The 24,737-nt window shown below is 44.2% G+C and overlaps 1 protein-coding gene across 1 annotated transcript in view; it reads right to left on the bottom strand.

Annotated features, from left to right (window-relative positions):
• The window catches only part of LOC115201052 (vesicle-fusing ATPase), a 49,685-nt gene that overhangs the window by 9,634 nt on the left and 15,314 nt on the right, over positions 1 to 24,737 (bottom strand). The window contains exons 2-14 of the mRNA XM_029764278.1: positions 19,610 to 19,695; positions 18,989 to 19,088; positions 16,474 to 16,513; positions 14,919 to 15,085; positions 14,495 to 14,602; positions 14,129 to 14,204; positions 9,725 to 9,880; positions 5,953 to 6,152; positions 3,549 to 3,714; positions 2,539 to 2,613; positions 2,070 to 2,257; positions 1,189 to 1,284; positions 700 to 856 (exon numbers count right to left, since the gene is read on the bottom strand). Coding sequence (XP_029620138.1) covers positions 700 to 856; positions 1,189 to 1,284; positions 2,070 to 2,257; positions 2,539 to 2,613; positions 3,549 to 3,714; positions 5,953 to 6,152; positions 9,725 to 9,880; positions 14,129 to 14,204; positions 14,495 to 14,602; positions 14,919 to 15,085; positions 16,474 to 16,513; positions 18,989 to 19,088; positions 19,610 to 19,695 — 1,615 coding nt within the window. The remainder of the gene's footprint in view (positions 1 to 699; positions 857 to 1,188; positions 1,285 to 2,069; positions 2,258 to 2,538; positions 2,614 to 3,548; positions 3,715 to 5,952; positions 6,153 to 9,724; positions 9,881 to 14,128; positions 14,205 to 14,494; positions 14,603 to 14,918; positions 15,086 to 16,473; positions 16,514 to 18,988; positions 19,089 to 19,609; positions 19,696 to 24,737) is intronic.

Here is a 24,737-nt window from a genome sequence, read left to right as displayed (position 1 = left end):
GTAACGCCGGGCTATGTACTTACATTATTGCAAAATGTGCTTCATCCGAAAAGCTATTTTAAAATCGGACATATCGAGTGCATAGAGGAGTTCTGTATCTATAATTCTTAAAATAATTGTTATGCTTTTTGTGAACGTTTATCGTGAGTAATTTAGTAAAATCACCGGAAGTGTTCGGTGGGAATGCTAGTTCTGAACGTCACATGCTAATGTAAAAAGCTGGTTTTTGATATAAATATGAACTTGATTGAACAGACATGCATGTATTGTATAACACAATGTCCTAGGTGTGTCATCTGATGAAGATCATCAAAGGTTAGTGCTGCATTTAGATATGGTTTGGGTTTATGTGACATGATATGCTAGCTTGAAAAATGGCTGTGTGATTATTCCTGGCTGGGTACTCTGCTGACATAATCTAATGTTTTGCTTTCGCTGTAAAGCCTTTTTGAAATCGGACAGTTTGGTTAGATAAAGGAGAGTCTTGTCTTTAAATAGCTGTAACATAGTCATATGTTTGAAAAGTGTAAGTTTTCGGATTTAGAGGAGTTTGAATTTCGCGCCCCGCCCATCATTGGATATTGGAGCAGACGTTCCGCTAGCGGAACGTGTAGATGTAAGAAGTTAAAATAAACGCACCAAGTCGCTCAGGATAAGAACATCTGCTTATATTTGTGTATGTGTGTGTGTGAGTCTTACCTTCCAGTAGCACAGACACCAGTGGTGTGCGGTCGCTGTTCTTGGTCTGCTGCACCAGCAGCTCCCCGTCATCCAGCACCGCTGTCACCGGGTCGCCCCACTTAATGATGCCATTCATGATGTAGCTGGCATAGTCCTCGGAGTTGGTACCAAAAGCCTGGCCGGGGGAGGAGAGGGAGAGAGGGAGAGGGAGAGGGAGAGGGAGAGAGAGAGAGAGAGAGAGAGAGACAGACCCATTAAATCCATTGCCTTAAAAAGGATCCCTTATTAAAATTGCTTCTTAGATACATCTCAAAATGCTAGCCAAGATTTATTGCCCAATTTCCTGCATATAGTAGACAATGGACATTGCCATCTACTCGATGTGATGATAGAACTGTTGAAAGTCTACCCAAACATTGGAAGAGGACTCTTGGATGTAGGCAAATGGTAAAGAGAGAGAAGGATGGAGAATGATAGAGAGACGAGGGAGGAAGGGGATCTACGCACAGGTTTGATGTCGTTGTCCAGCGAGGCCAGGAAGTCGTCTCTGTGGACCTTCAGATTCTCAGCCTTCTCTAGGTCCACCTCCACCGTGGCACTGGCCTGCAAGGGGACAGAGGACATGTCATTAGGACGATCCAATACAGATGGTTAATAGATGTTCAACTAACTATCAACAAACTGCTCGACTAACTTCAGCCCTGATCCTAGATGATTTATGGCACTGTGATGTCGAGGAGTGGCGACAAAATGACCTCAAATAAGTTAACGCTCTTCCAGCAAACCACTCATAGTATAGTACCGACCTTTATTTTGTCCTGTAATGATGCTGACGTGATGGTTTGGACTTCTAGGTGTCACTGATCTAGCTTGGTCAAGTGGACGTTTACAACAGTCCACCTCCCTGGTCGACTCGACCAACTGAAACACTGTCGTTTAGCCCACTGCGAAGTGGGTACTGTTAGTGTGGAATCGTGTGTCTGTGGAAGCGAGGCTTAGAGAGTCCAGGAGTGTGTCTGCCCTAAGTGCTTTATCAGGTGAGGAGTCTCTCCGTCTCTCTCACACACACACGGCCAGGTAAAGCAAGGTGCACGTCTGTTAAGTGGTCTGCAGCTCTCCACACTCTTGGCATCTATTGGAGGGCGATGACATGGACAGAGGAATGGCTGGAGCAGTCGCTCCCTCTCTCTGTCCTAGTCACTCGTTCTCTTCCTCCTCCTCCCAGACGAGAGTTGTCAGACATTTCCACTCTGAGGGAAGCACATTATCTTATGACTAACTGCACAATACCTACGGTACCTACAGCCCCTTGACAAACAACGATTGTCGGTTGTAGAGTTAATGTTGAGGAGAAGAAGAAAAAATGACCACGTATGTGCGATAGTGACCTTGATGTGTCGGTTCATGGCGGTGGACTGGGCAGCTCTGACCAGCCCCTCCAGCTCGGCTCCACTGTAGTTCTTGGTCTCGGCGGCCAGCTCGCCGACGTCCACGTCGCTGCCCAGCAGGTTGAACTGACGCATTTTAGCCGTGTGGATGTTGAGGATCTGGACACGCCCCTTCTCATCAGGCAAACCTGGGGGAGGAATAGAGAAGGGAAACATCTTCTGTATCTGAATGTTTATCTGCTGTCTTCACCGTGTCACTGCATACTGCACAGGGGACAGAACTGGAAAAGTAGAAATGCCTGGGTGTTGTTTGTCATGTAAAAAAAGGTACAACATCTATGAATAACAATGTCCTTCACAGAAGAAAATAAACCTCCTGAAAACAACCTAAAAACCTGAATAATTAACCAAAAAGAAATTAAGCAACGTCCTTGGTTAGAGTGGATGCTTTGTGGTGTTGATTTCTTACCGATCTCCATTTTGACCTCCAACCTGCCTGGTCTCAACAAGGCCTCGTCTATCAGGTCAGGCCTGTTGGTCATACCTGAGTGGGGCACAGATGGAGAGATGGAAGAGAGGGAGGACGAGAAAGGCATAGCCCAAATGATCTTCTCAGACCACAACTCGACCTGTCAGTCAGAAGTGTGTGTGTGTCAATGTTCCCTCAAATTTTTGGGGTCTTGTTCCCTCATATTTGGGGTCTTGTGAGAGGAAACTTGAACCTTGTGAGAATTTTGTGCAACTTCTGTCGCACGTTTACAGTGAACACTGAGGCTGTACCCTTACAGTTTCAGACGGCAGCATTTGAGCATAATGTAAACCTACCGACAAAACGGAGCAAATCCCAGAACATTTTCACATGGAAGTAGCTTTTGATTTCTATGATGTAGCCTACATGTTGTGTTCAATGCAGGTCTGCATTGCATGAGACTTTTAAAAACATTTATTTATTTTTTTACATGAAGGGCTTGACATTAACTCAGGATTTTTTACTTGGTCTGTAACACCATGGGCCAAATAGGTGACTGTAAATTGCATTGCATTGTATTGTGTAGTACGACGCAAGAAACCACTTTACAAAATACAACAAATTATCATTACCATACAGAGAATTACACAATGTAGGCTTATACCTCTGCCTATTGGCTTATTTGCATATTCAAGCCCGTCTCAAAATACAACACTGCCCCTTTAACACACAAGCTTTTTACCTGACTGGCTTTTCAAAAACAGCTTGAAATGTAGCCTACACGTTCTGTGCTCTTGTAGGAAGCAGAAACTCCCCATTGCTGACCTATACGTATCTACAATTTGGCTAATAATGCGCCAACTAGCTAAGAATATCAACAAATGTGAGACTGAGCTCTGATCTGAAAAGCGCGTTCACTCGCGGGTGATTGAAAGACCGCTCGTGGGCTACCCCCAGCAAAAATAATTCTACTCTGTTGGCAGTCCTGCAGAAGGTGTGTGTGTGTGTACCTATGACCAAGATATTGTTGAGCTGCTCCACTCCGTCTATCTTGGACAGCAGTTGGTTGACCACTGTGTCATGGACGCCCGTGCTGCCCGCCATGCTGCCACGCTGCTTACAGATGGCGTCAATCTCGTCAAAGATGATGATGTGCAGCCCACTGTTGGCGCCCAGCTATTGGAGGAGAGATATGGGTGAATGGAGGAGGGAGGATACCAATGGCCTCACAAAGTCAACGCAGCGCTACATAGGGCCAGTATCTACACTGAACCAAAATATAAACGCAACATGTAGTGTTGGTCCCATGTTTCATGAGCTGAATGAAAAGATAGACATTTTCCATACGCACAAAAAGCACATCTCTCTCAAATGTTGTGCACACATTTGTTTACATCCCTGTTAGTGAGCATTTCTCCTTTGCCAAGATAATCTATCCACTTGAAAGGTGTGGCATGTCAAGAAGCTGATTAAACACCATGATCATTACACAGGTGCAACTTGTGCTGGGGACAATAAAAGGACACTCTAAAATGGGCAGTTTTGTCACACAATGTCACAGATGTCTCAAGTTGAGGGAGCGTGCAATTGGCATGCTGACTGCAGGAATGTCCAACAGAGCTGTTGCCATACAATTGAATGTTCATTTCTCTACCATAAGCCTGTTCAATGTCGTTTTAAAGAATTTGGCAGTACACCCAACCGGCGTCACAACCTCAGACTACGTGTAACCACGCCAGCCCAGGACCTCAACATCCGGCTTCTTCACCTGCGGGATCATCTGAGACCATCCACCCGGACAGTTAAACTGTTGGCTTGCACAACCGAAGAATTTCGGAACAAAACTGTCAGAAGCCGTCTCAAGGAAGTTCATCTGCGTGTTTGGTCATCCTCACCAGGGTCTTGACCTGACTGCAGTTAGGCGTTGTAACCGACTTCAGTGGGCAAAAATTGATAGCTATTGGCATGCTGGGTAAGTGTGCTCTTCACGGATGAATCCCGGTTTCAACTGTACTGTGCAGATGGAGTCGTGTGGGTGAGCGGTGTTCTGATGTCAACGTTAAGAACAGTGGCCCACGGTGATAGTGGGGTTATGGTATGGGCAGGCATAAGCTACGGTCAATGAACACAATTGCATTTTATTCAATGGTAATTTCAATGCACAGAGATAACCTGACGAGATCCTGAGACCATTGTCGTGCCTTGCATCCGCCTCCATCCCCATGTTTCAACATAATGCACCATCTCGCAAGGATCTATACACCATTCCTGGAAGCTGAAAATGTCCCAGTTCTTCCATGGCCTGCATACTCACCAGACATGTCGCCCATTGAGCACGTTTGGGATGCTCTGGATCGACGTCTACGACAACGTGTTCCAACCAATATCCAGAAACTACGCACATCCATTGAAGAGGAGTGGGACAACATTCCACAGTCTACAATCAACAGCCTGATCAACTCTACGCAAAGGAGATATGTCGCACTGCATGAGTCAAATGGTGATCACACCAGATACTGATCCACGCCCCTACTTTTTTCTGCATCTCTGTATTCTCAGTCATGTGGAATCCATACATTAGGGCCTAAGGAATTGATTTAAACTGACTGATGTCCTTATATGAACTGTAAAATCTTTGAAATTGTTGCGTTTGTATTTTTGTTCAGTGTAGAATGTCAACCCCTCACACCCATGGCTGTTCTGGGCTAAATTCTCCTTGGTGTGACCCGAGTGAAAACCAAAACCCTTTCAAAGTCTCTTCATCCTCCCTCTGCTCTGGCATGGAGGGACAGAGTCTGCCCAAACAGAGAAAAAGTGAGAAAGAGTGAAAGAGAGAGACCAAAAACTAGAGATAGCGAGAGCAGAGTGGGGGTTATCCGTCCATCTCTGGCCCTGTCAGTCTCCAGACGTAGCATTCAAAGCAGGTGAGGAGCTGGGCTTATTATGGGCTATGTGAGAGAGGGGGGCAGGGGGAGGGTTCGAGATAACCCAGCACCTCATTAGGTGGTGAAGAGTGATGCAGTCACTGTCACACCGTCATCACTACGGGTGCTCAATACACAACTGCCCCCCCGGGTATGGAGAAACCCAATGACTTTACCACCGTTATTATTACTAATATGCCTCCTTAAAAAGGGCAAATCAATCTTCTCCAGAAGAAATTTGCTTCTCTGTGTGGATTTGTGATGCTTATCTTTGGTTCGTGGCGTAGGCTGCATATTGGCTTCGGGGGAAAGGAATCATTTTAGTCTGACATCTATTTCATTGACTTGTTATCAGGTATGTTGTGCTTGATAACCACAGGAATAATTGCAATGAAGGTACAGGGTGTATTTACTGGTGTGTGTGTGTGTGCGCATGGCTCTTACAGAGTTTTCATGTATGTTACAGAGTATTCATGTGTGTCCCTCTCACCCTCTTCTGCTCGTCCTCTGCGTCGGCAAACAGCTTCCTGATGTTGGCCTCGGACTCTCCCACGTACTTGTTGAGGATCTCGGGGCCGTTGACCACCTTGGGCTCGCGGGCGTTCAGCATCTTCCCAATCTGCCTGGCCATCAGAGTCTTACCGCAGCCAGGAGGCCCGAACAACAAGATGCCCTTCACATGCTTACAACCTGCAGGGGAGGGATGCCGTCAATAATGTTAGAAAATCGAATGGTTTAGGTGCGTCACAATCGATCAGTTGGTGAGAAAAGCCCTTAGCGTAGAGTGTTACAGTAGCCTAAGTACACTTCCATGTGCTATAACTACAATGCATTGTATGAGGTGACTTTTGCCTTTATGTCGTTGTCTGATCTCATCTCTGATTCATACATAGATACCCGAGTATGAAAAATCCCCAAGGTACTCAAACTTCACAGGTTCAATTTGGGAAAATGAGGCGGACAAACAAGATGGAAAAGCCTAGATTTACTGCAATTACTGCTATGATGCAATACAAGTTGACTGATGTGTTTCTCATAAAGATCAAGTCTTGTTATTGGACCCAACCAATTTGGAGCAGTTTTGGGCCTCAATTGAAAACCAGACTGCGTTGGTCCTGTCGTAGCTTATTGCACCTGTTCAGTGATATTTGCTCTACACTCATTGAGAGGCCAAAGATAAACATCAGCCCTACCATTTAGACCTGCTGAAGGGAAGACAGTTAGGGGTAGTGAGGAGGGGCTCCAGGTAAAGCATTGCAGTATTTATGTGTTTGTGTGTGTGACCCCTTGCTGTCTGCCCGACCTTTGCGAGAACTTGGGGAGACATGGAGTGAGAGGCCACACACACACACACACACTTCCCCCCCCTAGGATCAACTCTATCAGCACCTGCCCTCCCTGACACTCCCCAATTACACCCTCACCATTAGACTCTCGTCTATCAGGGCTCGCCATCTCATTAGACCATCCAGCTGGCCACAGCCAGGGGCCAACTCCTGCACACCGTAGCACCCAGCAGTCCCGCTTAAAGAGATACTTCAAGATTTTGGCCATGGAGCCCTTTATCTACTTCCCCGGAGTCAGATGAACTTGTGGACACCACTTTTATGAAATAACACATATGGAATCATGTAGTAATCAAAATATATTTGAGATTCTTCAAAGTTGGCACCTTTGTCTTAATCACAGCTTTGCACACTCTTGGCATTCTCTCAACCAGCTTCATGAGGAATGCTTTTCCAACCATTTTGAAGGAGTTCCTACATATGCTGAGCACTTGTTGGCTGCTTTTCCTTCACTCTGCAGTCCAACTCATCCCAATTGTGGAGGCCAGGTCATCTGATGCAGCCCTTCATCACTCTTTTTCTTGGTCAAATAGCCCTTACACAGCCTGGAGGTGTGTTTTGGGTCATTGGCCGGTTGAAAAACAAATGATCGTCCCACTAAGTAAAAACCAGATGGGATGGCATATCGGTGCAGAATGCTGTAGCCATGCTGGTTAAGTGTGCCTTGAATTCTACATAAATATACTATGAAGTCCAAGGAACTGTCTGTAGATCACAGAGATAGAATTGTGAGGAGGCATATATCTGGGGAAGGGTATAAAACTATTTCTAGAGTGTTGAAAGTTTCCAAGTGCACAGTGGTCGCCATCATTGGAAAATGGAACACATTTTTCCTACCCAGACTCTGCCTAGAGCTGGCCGTCCGACCGATCTAAGCAACCGGGCAAGAAGGACCTTGGTCAGGGAGGTGACCAATGACCACCCTGTAGTTCTGTCAGAGGTCCTTGGCTGAGATGGGAGATCCTGTCAGGACAACGGTCTCTACAGCACGTCACCAATCTGGGCTTTATGGGAGAGTGGCCAGACGGAAGCCACTCCTGAGATAAAAAGGCACGACAGCACGACTGGAGTTTGAAAAAAAGTCACATGATAGACTCCGAGCATAAGGCAAAAGATTCTGTGGTCTGATGAGACAAAAATGTAACTCTTTGGCCTTAATGCAAAGTACCATGTCTGGAGAAAACACCATCCCTACCGTGAAGCGCAGTGGTGGCAGCATCATGCTATGGGGATGCTTTTCGGCAGCAGGGGCTGGGAGACTGGTAAGGATAGAGGGAACAATGAATGGAGCCAAATACAGGCAAATCCTTTGAGAGAACCTGCTTCAGAGCGCAAACGACCTAAGACTGGGGTGAAGATTTACGTTCCAACAGGACAATGACCCCAAGCAAACAGCCAAAGCAATGCTGGAAAGGCTTCAGAACAAGAATGTGAAAGTCCTTGAGTGGCCCAGCCAAAGCTCAGACTTGAATCCTATTGAAAATCTGTGGAAAGACTTGAAGATTGCCGTTCATCGCTACTCCCCATATAACTTAACACAGCTTGAATAAGTCTGCAATGAAGAATGGGAGAAAATCCCCAAATCCAGATGTGCAAAGCTGATAGAGACATACCCAAGACAACTCAAAGCTGTAAATCGCCGCTTCTACAAAGTATTGACTCAACTGAGATATTTCTGAATTTCATTTTTAATACATTTGCAAACATGTGTCCACTTTGTCATTATGGGGTATTGTGTGTGGATAGGTGAGAAAAATCAAATCAGGCTGAATTGAAAAATCAATTCAAAAATCAATTTTGAATTCAGGCTGTAACAACAAAATGTGGAATAAGTCAAAGGGTAAGACTGCTTTCTTAAGGCACTGCACCACTAACTTTCGACATACTGGGGACAAAGACATAAAAATGGTATCCACGAGTTCATCTGACTGTGGGGAAGTAGATAAAGGTCCTCGCTGCCAAAATCTCGACGTATCAGCTCCTCTCAAACTCACACTGGACGCCATGAGGATAGGACTGGGGCTCTGTGAGTGTGTGATTAAGAGAGAGTGTGTGTGTTTGCGTGTGTGTGCGCAGAAGAGCACCTAACTTGCTTTCACTACGAGCCATCATTTAGCGATGGGAATCAACATTGTAATCCGAGACGTGTCAAACAACTATTTACCAGTGTAATGGGCGGGGGAGTGCCTGTGTCATAACTCACTCACTCACGACAGAGCGGCATCCTGAGCGGCATCCTGAGAGGACACCTCTTATTTTCCAATAACTAGTTTCAGTCTAGGGTGCAGTAGTATTGTCAAACAAAGAGAAGAGATTGACACTACTCAGTGTCAGTCCAATAATAGTATTCCCATTGGGTCCATTTGTTAGAGGCTTTCCCCAGAAAATAGTCTGACGTGTTTGTCACAATGTGCAGTACTGGTCTGAGAATCAATGCCATTTGAACACAGAGGCTTATTCATGTCATGGTGTTCCTTCCAGAGACTGATTGAGTGATTTGTTTTGGCAGGCTGCCCCCCCTCCCCTCCTCACAGTGGCTAATGGTTCGGTCTGTCTAACGCTAGGCTGGAACACAGGCTCCCTGGGACCTCGAAAAGTGGTTACCGGGGGGATGCGGTGAGAGACAAATACACATAGTGTGAGCTATAAAAAGAATGAGAGAAGGAAAGTACTAGAAAGAGAGTGAAAAAAACAAGTGTGTAAGACAACAGGCATGTGAAAGTACGAGTGAATAAGATGGATTGAGTGAAAGTCGAGAAAGAGAAACTTCTGTGGTGATGGATGAAGAGAAAGACAGCAAGAGAGAGGAAGAGTGCGAAAGAAAGACTGAGTGTGAAAGAGCGAGAGGAAGAGAGTGCGAAAGAAAGAACGCAAAAGAGAGGCAGAGACCGAGAGAAGGATAGAGAAGAAGCTCACCCATCTGCTCCACAATGTCTGGAGGGAAGACTCGGGAGGCGAAGGCCCTACGGAAGATGTCGGAGAACTCTTTGTCCAGGCCACCGATGCCCATGCGCTCAAAGTTCCAGTCTGGGTTGATGATAGACTGGCGAGACTCTCTGGTCTTAGACTTCCCTGTAGGGGACACATAGACACAGTTACAAACAAACATACAGTGCATTCGGGAAGTATTCAGCCCATAGACTTTTTTCACATTTTGTTACAGCCCTATTCTAAAATTGATTTAAATTGTTTTCTCAACTCATTAATCCACACCACACACTATCCCAAAATGACAAGGCAAAAACAGTTTATTTTTATGAATGTTCACTAATTTCAAAAACGTAAATATCACATTTACATAAGTATTCAGACCCTTTACTCAGTACTTTGTCGAAACACCTTTGGCAATGATTACAGCCTTGAGTCTTCTTGGGTATGACACACCTGTATTTGGGGAGTTTCTCCCATTCTTCTCTGCAGATCCTCTCAAGCTCTGTCAGGTTGGATGGGGAGCGTTGCTGCACAGCTATTTTTCAGGTCTCTCCAGAGATGTTAGATCGGGTTCAAGTCCGGGCTCTGGCTGGGCCACTCAAGTACATTCAGAGACTTGTCCTGAAGCCACTGCTGCATTGTCTTGGCTATGTGCTTAGGGAAGTTGTCCTGTTGAAAGATGAACCTGGTGGCCCCAGTCTGAGGTCCTGAGAGCTCTGGAGCAGGATCTCTCTGTACTTTGCTCCATTCATCTTTGCCTCGATCCTGACTATTCTCCCAGTCCCTGCCGCTGAGAAACATCCCCACAGCATAATGCTAACACCACCATGCTTCACCATAGGGATGGTGCCAGGTTTCCTCCAGACGTGACGCTTGGCATTCAGGCCATAGGGCGGCGCACAATTGGCCCAGCGTCGTCCGGATTAGGGGAGGGTTTGACTTGCCTAAAGGTTAAATCAATTTTAAAACAATATTTCAATCTTGTTTTCATCAGACCAGAGAATCTTGTTTCTCACGGTCGGAGTCTTTTAGGTGCCTTTTGACAAACTCCAAGCCGGCTGTCATGTGCCTTTTACTGAGGAGTGGCTTCCGTCTGGCCACTCTACCATGAAAGGCCTGATTGGTGAAGTGCTACAGAGATGGTTGTCCTTCTGGAAGGTTCTCCCATCTCCACAGAGGAACTCTGGAGCTCTGTCAGAGTGACCATCGGGTTCTTGGTCACCTCCCTGACCAAGGACCTTCTCCCCCAATTGCTTAGCTTGGCCAGGTAGCCAGCTCCAGGAAGTCTTGGTGGTTCCAAACTTTTTCCATTTAAGAGTAACGGCCACTGTGTTCATGGGGAATGCTGCAGACATTTTTTGGTACCCTTCCCCAGATCTGTGCCTCAACACAATCCTGTCCTGGAGCTGTACGGACAATTCCTTCGACGTCATGGCTTGGTTTTTGCGCTGACATCCACTGTCAACTGTGGGACTTTAAATAGACAGGTGTGTGCATTTCAAAATCATGTCCAATCAATTGAATTTACCACAGGTGGACTCCAATCAAGTTGAACAAACATCTCAAGGATGATCAATGGAAACAGGATGCTCCCTTAGGTCAATTTCGAGTCTCACAACAAAGGGTCTGAATAATTATGTAAATAAGGTATGTTTTTCTTTTTAATACATTTGCAGAAATTTCTAAAAACCATGTTTTCGCTTTGCTGTTAGGGGGTATTGTGTGCAGATTGAGGACAATTTTTTTGTTAAATCGATTTTAGAATAAGGCTGTAACGTAACAAAATGTGGAAAAGGGGAAGGGGTCTGAATACTTTCAGAATACACACTACATGTGCAGACCAGCTGGCTGGAGTGTTTACGGACATATTCAATCTCTCCCTATGACAGTCTGCTGTCCCCACATGCATCAAGATGGCCACCATTGTTCCTCTACCCGCATTTCTAAAAACCTGTTTTCACTTTGTCATTATGGGGTATTGTGTGTAGATTGCTGAGGATTTTTTATTTATTTAATCCCTTTTATAATAAGGCTGTAACGTAACAAAATGTGAAAGGGGTTTGAATTCTTTCCAAAGGCACTGTACATACAGAGGGAAAAATGTAATATATTATTATAATAATAATAAAATGGCATTTAGCAGATGCTTTTATCCAAAGCGAATTACAGTTGAAAGGCTGGTCATGGCTCAGACGGATTACCAGGACGTGTACTCAAAAGCATGAACGGACCAACTGGCAAGTGTCTTCACTGACATTTTCCTCTCCCTGACCGAGTCTGTAATACCTACATGTTTCAAACAGACCACCATAGTCTCTGTGGCCAAGAAAGCGAAGGTAACATGCCTAAATGATTACCACCCCGTAGCACTCACTTCAGTAGCCATGAAGTGCTTTGAAAGGCTGGTTATGGCTCAACTCAACACCATCATGATGGAAACCCTAGACCCACTCCAATTCACATAGTGCCCTAACAGATTCACAGATGATGCAATCTCATTCTTACTCCACACTGCCCTTTCCCACCTGGAAAAAAGGAACACCTATGTGAGAATGCTGTTAATTGACAACAGCTCAGCGATCAACACCATAGTGCCCTCAAAGCTCATCACTAAGCTAAGGATCCTGGGACTAAACACCTCCCTCTGCAACTGGATCCTGGACTTCCTGACGGGCCGGCCCCCAGGTGGTCAGGGTAGGCAACAACATCTGCCACACTGTTCCCCAACACTGGGGCCCCTCAGGGGTGCGTGCTCAGTCCCCTCCTGTACTCCCTGTTCAACGACTGCGTGGCCAAGCACGACTCCAACACCATCATTAAGTTTGCTGACGACAACAGTGGTAGGCCTGATCACCGACAACGATGAGACAGCATATAAGGAGGAGGTCAGAGACCTGGCAGTGTGGTGCCAAGACAACAACCTCTCCCTCAATGTGAGCAAGATAAAGGAGCTGATTGTGGACTATAAGAAAAGGAGGGCCGAACAGGCCCCCATTAACATCAACGGGTCTGTAGTGGAGCAGGTAGAGAGTTTCAAGTTCCTTGGTGTCCACATCAACAAACTAGCATGGTCTAAACACACCAAGACAGTTGTGAATAGGGCACGACAACACTTTTCCCCCCCTCAGGAGACTGAAAAGATTTGCCATTGGTCCCCAGATCCTCAAAAGGTTCTGCAACATCGAGAGCATCCTGACTGGTTGCATCACCGCCTGGTATGGCAACTGCTCGGCATCTGACTGTAAGGCGCTACAGAGGGTAGTGGGAACGGCCCAGTACATCACTGGGGCCAAGCTTCCTGCCATCCAGGATCTATATACTAGGCGGTGTAGATGAAGGCCCAAAAAAATTGTCAAAGACTCTAGTCACCCAAGTCATAGACTGTTCTTTCTTCTACCGCACGGCCAGCGGTACCGGAGCACCAAGTCTAGGTCCAAAAGCCTCCTTAACAGCTTCTACCCCGAAGGCATAAGACTGCTGAACAATTAATAAAATGGCCACCTGGACTATTTACATTGACCTCCCCCCTTTGTTTTTACACTGCTGCTACTCGCTGCTTATTATCTATGCATAGTCACTTTACAAATTACCTTCACTAACCTGTACGCCCGCAAATTGACTCGGTACCCCCTGTATATAGCATCATTATTGTTATGTAATTTTCTTGTGTTACTTTTTCATAATTTGTTTTACTTTATTTAGTAAACATTTTCTTAACTCTATTTCTTGAACTGCATTGTTGGATAAGGGCTTGTAAGTAAGCATTTCATGTAAGTAAGTATTTCATTTCATTCACCTGTTGAATTCGGCGCATGTGACAAATACAATTTGATTTGAAACCTGGCACTAGGGGCAACTCTTAGCTCATAGACGGGGTAACGGTGTAAAGCTTTTAATGTATTAACTAAATATTCCATCAATGACAAAGAAAAGTACTTAACATTGAAAAAAAAATGACACTTTCCTCTCTAGGGCCATCTAGAATTTCATCACTCAAAACTTCTGAGAGCAAGATGAAAACCAAACTAAAACTGTGGACAGGGTGCCACCTTGTGGTGGTATTGGGTAACAACAAGCACATGCCACAAATGTATAAAGTCAGTCAGGGTGGTTTAGCATCTGGTTTATTGAGGCCGAATGTCACTTAGTTTAGCCTTGTAAGCAAACCCACTTTAGTTAATTACGCAAATCTAAAGCCTTAGTAATTTAAAATGTGATTATGCTGAGGAACACGATTTGAGCGCATCAACTTGTCAGATATACATGACCCTGATTTACACATACTGTAATGGATTGAGACTAAAATCGATGTGCTGTAGGCACGTAATACAAGATAACTGGCCATGTGTGACGCTTTCTGCATCGGAGCGAGCCAGGGACGACACTTACCAATGAGGGTAAGAGAAGAGCTCCCTGCCTTCTCAAAAACCACCTGGCTGTTTCCCAGCAACAAGCCAATGTCAATCTGTATAGACCACAGAGACAGAAGACAGGAGTGAGTAGATAATGGACAGAGAATTGCGCCAGTTTTTCACGATAATTTACCTTACCATCAAGCACCTTGGGTGTGACTTCACCATGTTATATAAACTATAACTACTGTATAGCTAGTGTAACTAGATTATTAGTGTAACTATGACTAGTTCAAGTGTATGAATATTACCATGTAACGTAAAGTGTATTAATAATATATAAATGGTATATCTAATGGTGATTATCGAGGTCCTGAGGTAGGTTGATTGGTGCTCTAGGTACCTTGTGCTTCTTCCCAGAGCCTGCTTCTCCCTTGAGGATGCTGGGGTCCATGGCGTCAATGTCTTTTATCAGCAGGCCAAACAGCTTGTCACAGAAACTAAACACCAGCTAGAGACATCAAGAAAGAGGAAGAGCGGACAATGTTAGAAGGTTAGAATAACGTAAAGCGCCATCAGCATGCAGAACACGTATACAAAGCTGTGGCAAGTTGTCACAATCTAAGAACACAACAAAAATGTTTGGGCTATTAAATCATTTGAGGAGACGTTCGCTCTATGCTACCCCTCAACCTAAAGACAAGACTACGACAAAGTCAGCCCTTGATAATGATCCACAGTCAGTTTTGCCTCATCCTCAACCAATTTGCAATGGTTAACCCCACCCTGTCATCCCAGCGTCCTTCTGTAGGCTACAGTTCCCGTACCTGCTGGCCCGCACTGAAGGCCTGGCTGTTGAAGTGCTGGATGAACTCTGCAGCCATCTTGTCTGAGTCGTATTGGCTGCTGTCCACATTCTTCTTCTGCAGGAAATCAATCTCCACCATCATGGTGCCCACACACTGCTTGGACTTGTCAAAGTTGTAGTTGGTCACTACATGGACACCGAGCAGAGAAAGGAAACGGATAGCAGAAGAGTTGCCAGCAGCTTTTCACCCCTTTGCTCAGTTTTCATTTTCAAGTAGTCTGATTGGTGTTCATTTGTAGTACCTTGCTCAATAGTGCTATTCACTTTGCAGCATATTCCATGAACAACCTAATCAAGGACAAACACCTTTAGCATCCTTGTTTTTTAATGGATGTTGCATATTGAATCACTTGGTTCCATAATAAAATGACCATGTGTTACAGTGTGCCGTTCACGTTACAGCGAGTTCAAATAGGCCTCTGTTGTCCAGGACCTTACACCTGAGCGAGCGCAGTCCGCAACACAGGGCTGAATTTGATGAAGGAACTAGCTGTTCTCTCAACATCTGTTCACAGCCACCTAAGCAGTACCGTAATTATGCAAATTAGCCAATTACCAGCTCTATTCCAGATCAGGGTCTCTTTGCATAGCGACACTTTGCTAATAACGCTTTCAGAGGGGCATATTTTGACTAATATTATGTTGTTATCCTAGGCAGAGCGAGTCTGGTCCCATACTACATGTGTTGTAGCCAACCATCATTGTTGTCATCCATACATGTTTGGCTTGACAAAGAACGGACACAGAAAGGAGTTGGCCAAAGTACTAAACAGATCTGGACCACCAGGATAAAAAAAGGCTCTGCGTGGTCAATCCGCCATCCGCAGTGGCCGTATAACATTTAGTGCCATGCGGCCACCGCAGAAATCAGAGCATTGGTGCTTCCTGCGCTTCACGGAGCAGAGCTGTTGTGAAGGATGTAAGGCAGAGCTATAGGACTTAGGCTATTACCGTAAGCATCGTCGCTATAGATATCATCAGACAACGGGCGTATACTGGCTAGGGCTTTGATAACCTGGCCGAGCTTCAAGACCGCTGTGAAGAAGCCTATCCCCACCACGATCTCTGAAGCGATCCATGTGCTAGATCAATCATTTCCCCTCCACCACCCCCTCACCGCGTCCACATAGATCACATCTATATGTGTGGCCAGAGATGTTGGGGGTTTTATTGTCGAGACCGAGCTTTTATTGAAGATACGGACCATAGCTAGCCATTTGTTTTTATTTTTTATTTAAACCTTATTTACAATGACTACCTAGGAACAGTGGGTTAATTGCCTTGTTCAGGGGCAGAACGACAGATTTTTACCTTGTCAGTAAGGGATTCGATCGAGCAACCTTTCGGATACTGGCCCAATGCTCTAACCACTAGGCTACCTGCGGCCCCATCTGGTGGCTAATGATAGGACAGCAGTTATACAATGGCAATCAATGAGAAGAATTCAGAGAGAGACTGCACATTGTCTTCCTGCATTCACCTCACAGATCAATATCATCATGTTTCAGTCTTACCTTCCACATCCTGACCAATGGAGAGGCCTGCCCATTTTCTCTGGAAAAACAAGTAATGTTTCCTAGTCAGTGTACAGTTCACACATTTCCTTTGTATTAACTATGCAAACAAAGACAATAGAAAAAGGGCATCACTATTTATAGAATCCAGTTGCCCAGCAACAAGGTACAAACAGGCTCAGGAAAAAGACATTCTAACATACAGTACCAGTCAAACGTTTGGTCACCTACTCATTCAAGGGTTCTTTATTTTTACTATGTTCTACATTGTAAAATAATAGTGAAGAAATCAAAATTATGAAATCACACATATGGAATCATACAGTAACCAAAATATATTTGATATTCTTCAAAGTAGCCACTCTTTGCCTTGACAGCTTCACAGCTTTGCACTCTTGGCATCCTCTCAACCAGCTTCATGAGGTAGTCACCTGGAACGCATTTCAATTAACAGGTGTGCCTTCTTAAAAGTTAATTTGTGGAATTTCTTTCCTTCTTAATGTGTTTGAGCTAATAAGATGTTTTGTGACAAGGTAGGGGTGGTATACAGAAGATAGCCCTATTTGGTAAAAGACCAAGTCCATATTATGGCAAGAACAGCTCAAATAAGCAAAGAGAAATGACAGTCCATCATTACTTTAAGACATGAAGGTCAGTCAATCCAGAACATTTCAAGGACTTTTAAAGTTTCTTCAAGTGCAGTTGCAAAAACCATCAAGCTCTATGATGAAACTGGCTCTAATGAGGACCGCCACAGGAAAGGAAGACCCAGAGTTACCTCTGCTGCAGAGGATAAGTTCATTAGAGTTACCAGCCTCAGAAATTGCAGCCCAAATAAATGCTTCACAGAGTTCAAGTAACAGACATCTCAACATCAACTGTTCAGAGGAGACGGCGTGAATCAGGCCTTCATGGTCGAATTGACGCAAAGAAACCACTACTAAAGGACACCATTAAGAAGAAGAGACTTGCTTGGGTCAAGAAACATGAGCAATGGACATTAGACTGGTGGAAATCTGTCCTTTGGTCTGGAGTCCAAATTTGCGATTTTTGGTTCCAACCACTGTGTCTTTGTGACGCAGAGTAGGTGAACGGATGATCTCCGCATGTGTGGTTCCCACCGTGAAGCATAGAGGTGGTGTGATGGTGCTTTGCTGGTGACACTGTCAGTGATTTATTTAGAATTCATGACACACTTAACAAGCACTGCAACCACAGCATTCTGCAGCAATACACCCTCCCATCTGGTTTGCACTTAGTGGGACTATCATTTGTTTTTCAACAGGACAATGACCCAACACACCTCCAGGGTGTGTAAGGGCTATTTGACCAAGAATGAGAGTGATTGAGTGCTGCATCAGATGAGCTGGCCTCCACAATCACCCGACCTCAACCCAATTAAGAAGGTTTGGGATGAGTTGGATCGCAGAGTGAAGGAAAAGCAGCCAACAAGTGCTCAGCATATGTGGAAACTCCTTCAAGACTGTTGGAAAAGCATTCCAGGTGAAGCTGGTTGAGAGAATACCAAGAGTGTGCAAAGCTGTAATTAAGGTGCCAACTTTGAATAATCTCAAATATATTTTGATTACTACATGATTCCATATGTGTTAGTTTATGTCTTCACTATTATTCCACAATGTAGAAAATAGTCAAAAATAAAGAAAAACCATTGAATGAGTAGGTGTGTCCAAACTTTTGACTGGTACTGTATGTTGGCAACTAATAGACAGTACCACTCCAATGAAGCATCAGTAATAACTAGGGTGTTCTGACAAAGACAGTGATGTAGGCTAACGTTCCTCTTAAACACGGTCTTATTTTACAACATCTTTCAAGAAGAACATCAGTCCCACAACGGTCAAAAACCGCCCGGACTGGGCTAAGGGTTTTTGACTGATCGTTGAACCCACGTGTCACCTATTTTACATGACTTCGGCTGAAGCTCTAGGATACTGTACGGAGCATTAGGCAATTGACACATGTCCAGTCAAGAGTTATCGTGTAGCGCATTGCTACACCCTTCTAAATATCTCTACCGTCCTATTTACAACTGCTTCTGTTCATACTCCAATCTAGTTGTGAAATAAGACCGGCCGAGGAGGAAGTTGCTGTAGTACCTGTGTGCCGGCTGTGGCTGCAGAGTTTATAGAAGGAGAAAGAGCAGGCGGAGACAGGCAAGGGTCAAAAGCAGCGACAGACATGATAGAAGACAACAGAGAGGAGGAGGAGCATGCAGACAGACAGGCCATAGTAGCCAGACAGCTAAAGTCAAATACAGTCAGAAGATGGGCTCAGCTTAAGAAGCTCAGATGGTGTCAACTACATCCACACATGTTTTACTGCGCTGCACTTGTAGAAACCAACTTTATCACCGATTAAATTATGACTTTAGTTATAAACGCTCTAAAAGATGTGGGTTAGACTTGGTGAATTTATCATTTATCAATCAAGTAAGGATAGCTTTGAACACAGTGTGTGTAGCCTATTTTATGAAGGCCATGATGGTGGCTCCTACCTGTGGCAGACTGAAGGCGATGGTCCCGGGGACCACACTCTGGTGGGTCTTCACTGTGAACACAAACTTGTGGGTCGGCGTGGTTCTCACGGTCACGTGACTGCATAGAGAAGAGGACTATCATATCATACAGAGAAAACTATAATATGTATGTTTACATGGATAGCAAGCATGATAGAAAGAATTTCTGAATCCCCTTTAGTGGGTCAAGACCCGACAGAGACACACAGCGAGACCATATGTTCCATGGTGACATTTTTCTGCTGGGGTGGGTTACTTCTTTCACCAGGTAAGAGCTTTGGTGAGACCCACACCTGCCCCAGAGGGACAGGTGCAAGGCCAGAGATGAAAAGACAGCACAACATTATTTGGTGATAGAGAACGAAATCAGAGCAGCCACAGACAGAGAATGTGACGGCCCTGGGGCTTTTGGCACCGTGGCTAGAGAGCTGAGCCCCAGTGATCCACTGTGATCTACCGCCACACACACACACACACACACACACACACACACACAGGCCTTTGATGTGGCAGAGGCACCTCAGGGCTGGGGATCAAAACACACGTACATGAACAAAACAGCATACAACCATATAGTGGTCACACACACACATTACTTACTGTTCAAACGGTGGGTCCTTCTCACTCACGACTGCGCAGTTGGTAAGTGACAGTTCGTCTGTTGGGCATCGCGCCGCTTGCATAGTCTGGCAAGGAGAATAACAGAAACAGGAGACTCAATAACCTTTCAAAAAAAAGGTACACATGTCCCAGTGACATACCAATTGCAATTGATATGGTGTAATGAAAAAATGTCTTCTTTCACATCCCTTGGCTGTGGTATCACATGGCCTGCGCCTTTTAGTCAGCTACTTGAAAAGAATGTACTACTAAAGGTTTGCTTCAATCCAGTTAAGTAGAAAGGACCTGCGTCATTTCCTCAACATTGCTCCACAGTGGCGCAGCGGTCTAAGGCACTGCATCTCAGCACTAGAGGTCTTCACTAGAGGCACCCTGGTTCGAAACCAGGCTGTATCGCAACCGGTCGTAATTGGGAGTCCCATAGGGCTGCGCACAACTGGCCCAGCGTCATCCGGGTTTGGCCGGTGTAGGCCGTCATTGCAAATAAGAATTTGTTATTAACTGACTTGCCTAGTTACAGGTTCAATAAAAACAATTTAATACGTGTATTTTGAGGCGTATAGCAAACAAACAGTTTGTCCCACATGTAGCCTAGGCCTAACTTTCCCATGTAGATTGTCAACCTATGCTCTTCTTAACCAGATCGCTTCTTTTCAAATAAACATATTATTTTTTTGCCTGTGTGCCAAACTTCCCATATTGGCTATTTGCGAGTATGTGGGTTTTTAGACAAATTCAATTTAGCCTAGGCAGCGAATGGGCTTGTCCCTCCACTCCAGCTAATGTGATTGGATGGAAAAGCTTTTCCTGCTATAGGCTATCCATTCATACATATCCCCAGAAGAGGGAGGGAAGCATTGAAAATATATTGGTGGAAACTGAAAAGAGAAAACAGTGAGGAATAGGGCTTTGTGCGTAGTAAAGACATGTAGGATGGTTGACAAGCCTCATACAGATGCAAAACAACTCGGGGTTGTTAACCAAAAATAAAACAAAAAATTAACCCCATTTCATAAAGTGTATGCTAAAGTTCTCCCTTGAGGGATTCTGTTTAAACCAACAGTGTAATTCAAACTATTGCAAATTTCAAGAAAGAAATCAACTGTCTGGGCCGGGGTTGTTGTTTTGCATCTTCCTGAGAATAAGTCATTAATCCTAGCTACTTCTTTGGGGAGCTATGGTAAAATCTAGCAACGTGACACCTCGGACTTCAGGCTATTTTCCAGGCCTACGCAACTTTCTCATAACGGTTGATAGTAACCTTGTAATATAATCACAGCTACAGTCATATGAAAAAGTTTGGGCACCCCTCTGAGGCTGCATAATAATTTACTCTGTCGTCACAGAAAATGATCACAGTGGCATGCCATTCATTTTCTAATAAAAGCTGAGTTCTGGGGTATTGTCCAGACAAAGATTTTTAGTGTAGCAATATTAAGTTGTATGAAATTAAATCAGATGTGAAAAATAGGCTATGCAAAAATTTGGGCACCCTTGTCATTCTGTTGATTTGAATACCTGTAACTACTTAGCACTGATTAATTGGAACACACAATTGGTTTGGTGAGCTCATTAAGCCTTGAACTTCATAGACAAGTTCATCCAATCATGAGAAAAGGTATTTAAGGTGGCCAATTGCAAGTTGTTGTTCTCTTTGACTCTCCTCTGAAGAGTGGCAACATGGGGGCCTCAAAACAACTCTCAAATGACCTGAAAACAAAGATTGTTCAACATTATGGTTTAGAGGAAGGCTACAAAAAGCTATCGCAGAGATGTAAGCTGTCAGTGTCCACTGTGAGGAACATAGTGAGGAAATGGAAGGCCACAGGCACAGTTCTTGTTAAGGCCAGAAGTGGCAGGCCAAGTAAAATATTGGAGAGGCAAAGGATGGTGAGAACGGTCAAAAACAACCCACAGACCACCTCCAAAGACCTACAACCTCATCTTGCTGCAGATGGTGTCACTGTGCATCGTTCAACAATTCAGCGCACTTTGCACAAGGAGAAGCTGTATGGGAGAGTGATGCGGAAGAAGCCTTTTCTGCACACACGCCACAAACAGAGTCGCTTGAGGTATGCAAACGCACATTTGGACAAGCCAGCTTCATTTTGGAATAAGGTGCTGTGGACTGATGAAACAGAGATTGAGTTATTTGGTCATAACAAGGGACGTTATGCATGGCGGCAAAAGAACACAGCGTTCCAAGAAAAACACTTGCTACCCACAGTAAAATTTGGTGGGGGTTCCATCATGCTGTGGGGCTGTGTAGCCAGTGCCGGTACTGGGAATCTTGTTAAAGTTGAGGGTCACATGGATTCCACTCAATATCAGCAGATTCTTGGGAATAATGTTGAAGAATCAGTCACAAAGTTGAAGTTACGCCGGGGCTGGATATTTCAACAAGACAACGACCCAAAACACTGCTCAAAATCTACCCGGGGATTTATGCAGAGGAACAAGTACAATGTTCTGGAATGGCCATCCCAGTCCCCAGACCTGAATATCATTGAGAATCTGTGGGATGATTTGAAGCGGGCTGTCCATGCTCGGCAACCATCAAACCTAACTGAACTGGAGATGTTTTGTAAGGAGGAATGGTCCAAAATACCTTCATCCAGAATCCACAAACTCATTAGAGGCTATAGGAAGCGTCTAAAGGCTGTTATTTTAGCAAAAGGAGGCTCTACTAAATATTGATGTGATTTTTCTATTGGGGTGCCCAAATTTATGCACCTGTCTAATTTTGTTTTGATGCATATTGCACATTTTCTGTTAATCCAATAAACCTCATTTCACTACTGAAATATTACTGTGTCCATCAGTTATTTGATAGATCAAAATGAAATTGCTGATCCAAAACACCCAATTATTTATAAATGGAAATCATGGAAATTGTCAGGGGTGCCCAAACTTTTCATACGACTGTATAAGTTCTCCACAGGGATGATGGTGATTTATACAAGCCATAGCCTCTCATACTGCAAAGAGCTACAAGTGTAACATGTTATACATCTCCAGAAAACATTATTTTGAAGACTTCAAATACCCATGCCTCCACTCTCCAACTTCTGCTGAGTGATATGGCCTAAAAATCATCTAGATTTTTTTTCATAGCGATTCACAGTGTAAACTGGAACATGCTCTTTCAAATGGCACATACTAAAACAGGTGAATCCAGGTGAACGCTATGATCCCTTATTCATGCCACCTGTTAAATCCACTTAAAAATCAGGTAGATGAAGGGTAGAAGACAGGTTAAAGAAACTTTTTAAGACTTGAGACAAATGAGACATGGATTGTGTGTGCCATTCAGAGGGTGAATGGGCAAGGCAAAATATTTAAGTGCCTTTGAACGAGAGATAGTCGTAGGTGCACCGGTTTGAGTGTGGCAAGAACTGCAATGCTGCTGGGTTTTTCCACACTCAACCATTTCCCATGTGTATCAAGAATAGTCCACCACCCAAAGGACATAATACCAACTTGACACAACTGTGAGAAGCATTAGAGTCAACATGGGCCAGCATCCCTGTGGAACGCTTTCGACACCTTGTAGAGTCCATACCCCGATGAACTGAGGCTGTTCCGAAGGCAAAAGGGGGTGCAACTTAATATTAGGAAGATGTTCCTAATGTTTTGTACACTCAGTGGACCTCTCAATTGAATGATTTCTATAAATAAGCTTCGTCGTGCAATTAATGGTAAAATACACTGCATTTCAAACAGTCAGCAAACAATCAAATGACTTCAGAGCTAGTGACATTATACCTAGGCTAAATATAAGCCTTCCACAACCATTATCAAAATAGTTTAACCTGTTTTTTTGTTGCAATAAATCACTGATCTGTCTTTCAAGTGTGTCTATGAAAATGCAGTTTTTTGTTACTAATTTAACCAGAACCATGCATAATGTACATTCACTAATAATGTCCAACTTCTTGTAGCAGGCATTATAGAAAATTAAACACAGGTTTCATAAACGACCTCTCAAGCCCACATGCTAGTGAGTAGCCAGCTAATCGAATGGCTACCCGGATTACCTGCATTGCCCCATTTTTGCACTAACTCTATGCGTACGTACACACACACACACACACACACACACGATGCTGCTACGGTCTATTATCTATCCTGTTGACCAGTCACTTTACCCCTACGTCCGTTAAGAACAAATTATTGAGAACAATCTACATGGGAATGCAGACGATATGACCGATTCTGTTGGACCAAACCTCAAAATGTAAACCGTGAGTTAAAACTGCTTGAGGAAAAAGTGATCCCTCATCTTTGTTGTGAGTGGCAGGGAGAGGGGCTTGGTGTGTGTGTGTGTGGGACGGTGCATAGTCACAGCAGAAAGAGCGAAGGAGACGAGACCAAAAAGACAACATGAGAACAAGCAGACATATAGTGACTTCAGAAAATATTCACACACCTTGACTTATTCCACATCTTGTTGTTTTACAGCCATCTTGTTGTTTTACAATTATCCCCCCCCCTCACCCATCTACACACTATAGCCCATAATGACAAAGTGAAAACCTGTTTTTATACATTTTTGCAAATGTATTAAATACAGAAATATCTCATTTACATAAGTATTCACACCCCTGAGGCAATACTTTGTAGAAGCACCTTTAGCAGTGATGACAGCTGTACGTCTTTCTGCGTAAGTCTATAGCGCTTTCCACACCTGGGTTGTGCAACATTTGTTCAATATTCTTCTCTAAATTCTTCAAGCTCTGTCAAATTGGTTGTTGGGCATTACTAGACAACCATTTGCAGGTCTTGCCAAGTCAAAACTATAACTCGGCCACTCAGGAACATTCACTGTCTTCTTGGTAAGCCACTCCAGTGTAGATTTGGCCTTGTGTTTTAGGTTATTGTCCTGCTGAAAGGTGAATTCATCTCCCAGTGTCTGGAGGAAAACTGACTGAACCAGGTTTTTGAATTAGTTTAGTTCCTTGTTGCAAACAGGATGCATGTTTTGGAATATTTTTATTCTGTACAGGCTTCCTTTTCACTGTCATTTAGGTTAGTACTGTGGTGTAACTACAATGTTGCCGACCCATCCTCAGTTCTCCTATCATAGCCATTAAACTCTGTAACTGTT

The sequence above is a fragment of the Salmo trutta genome, chromosome 10, assembly GCF_901001165.1.
Source record: "Salmo trutta chromosome 10, fSalTru1.1, whole genome shotgun sequence".
Classification (NCBI taxonomy): Eukaryota; Metazoa; Chordata; class Actinopteri; order Salmoniformes; family Salmonidae; genus Salmo; species Salmo trutta.
The sequence above is the reverse complement of the archived record's forward strand: the minus strand, read 5'-3'. Positions and strand labels throughout refer to the sequence as shown.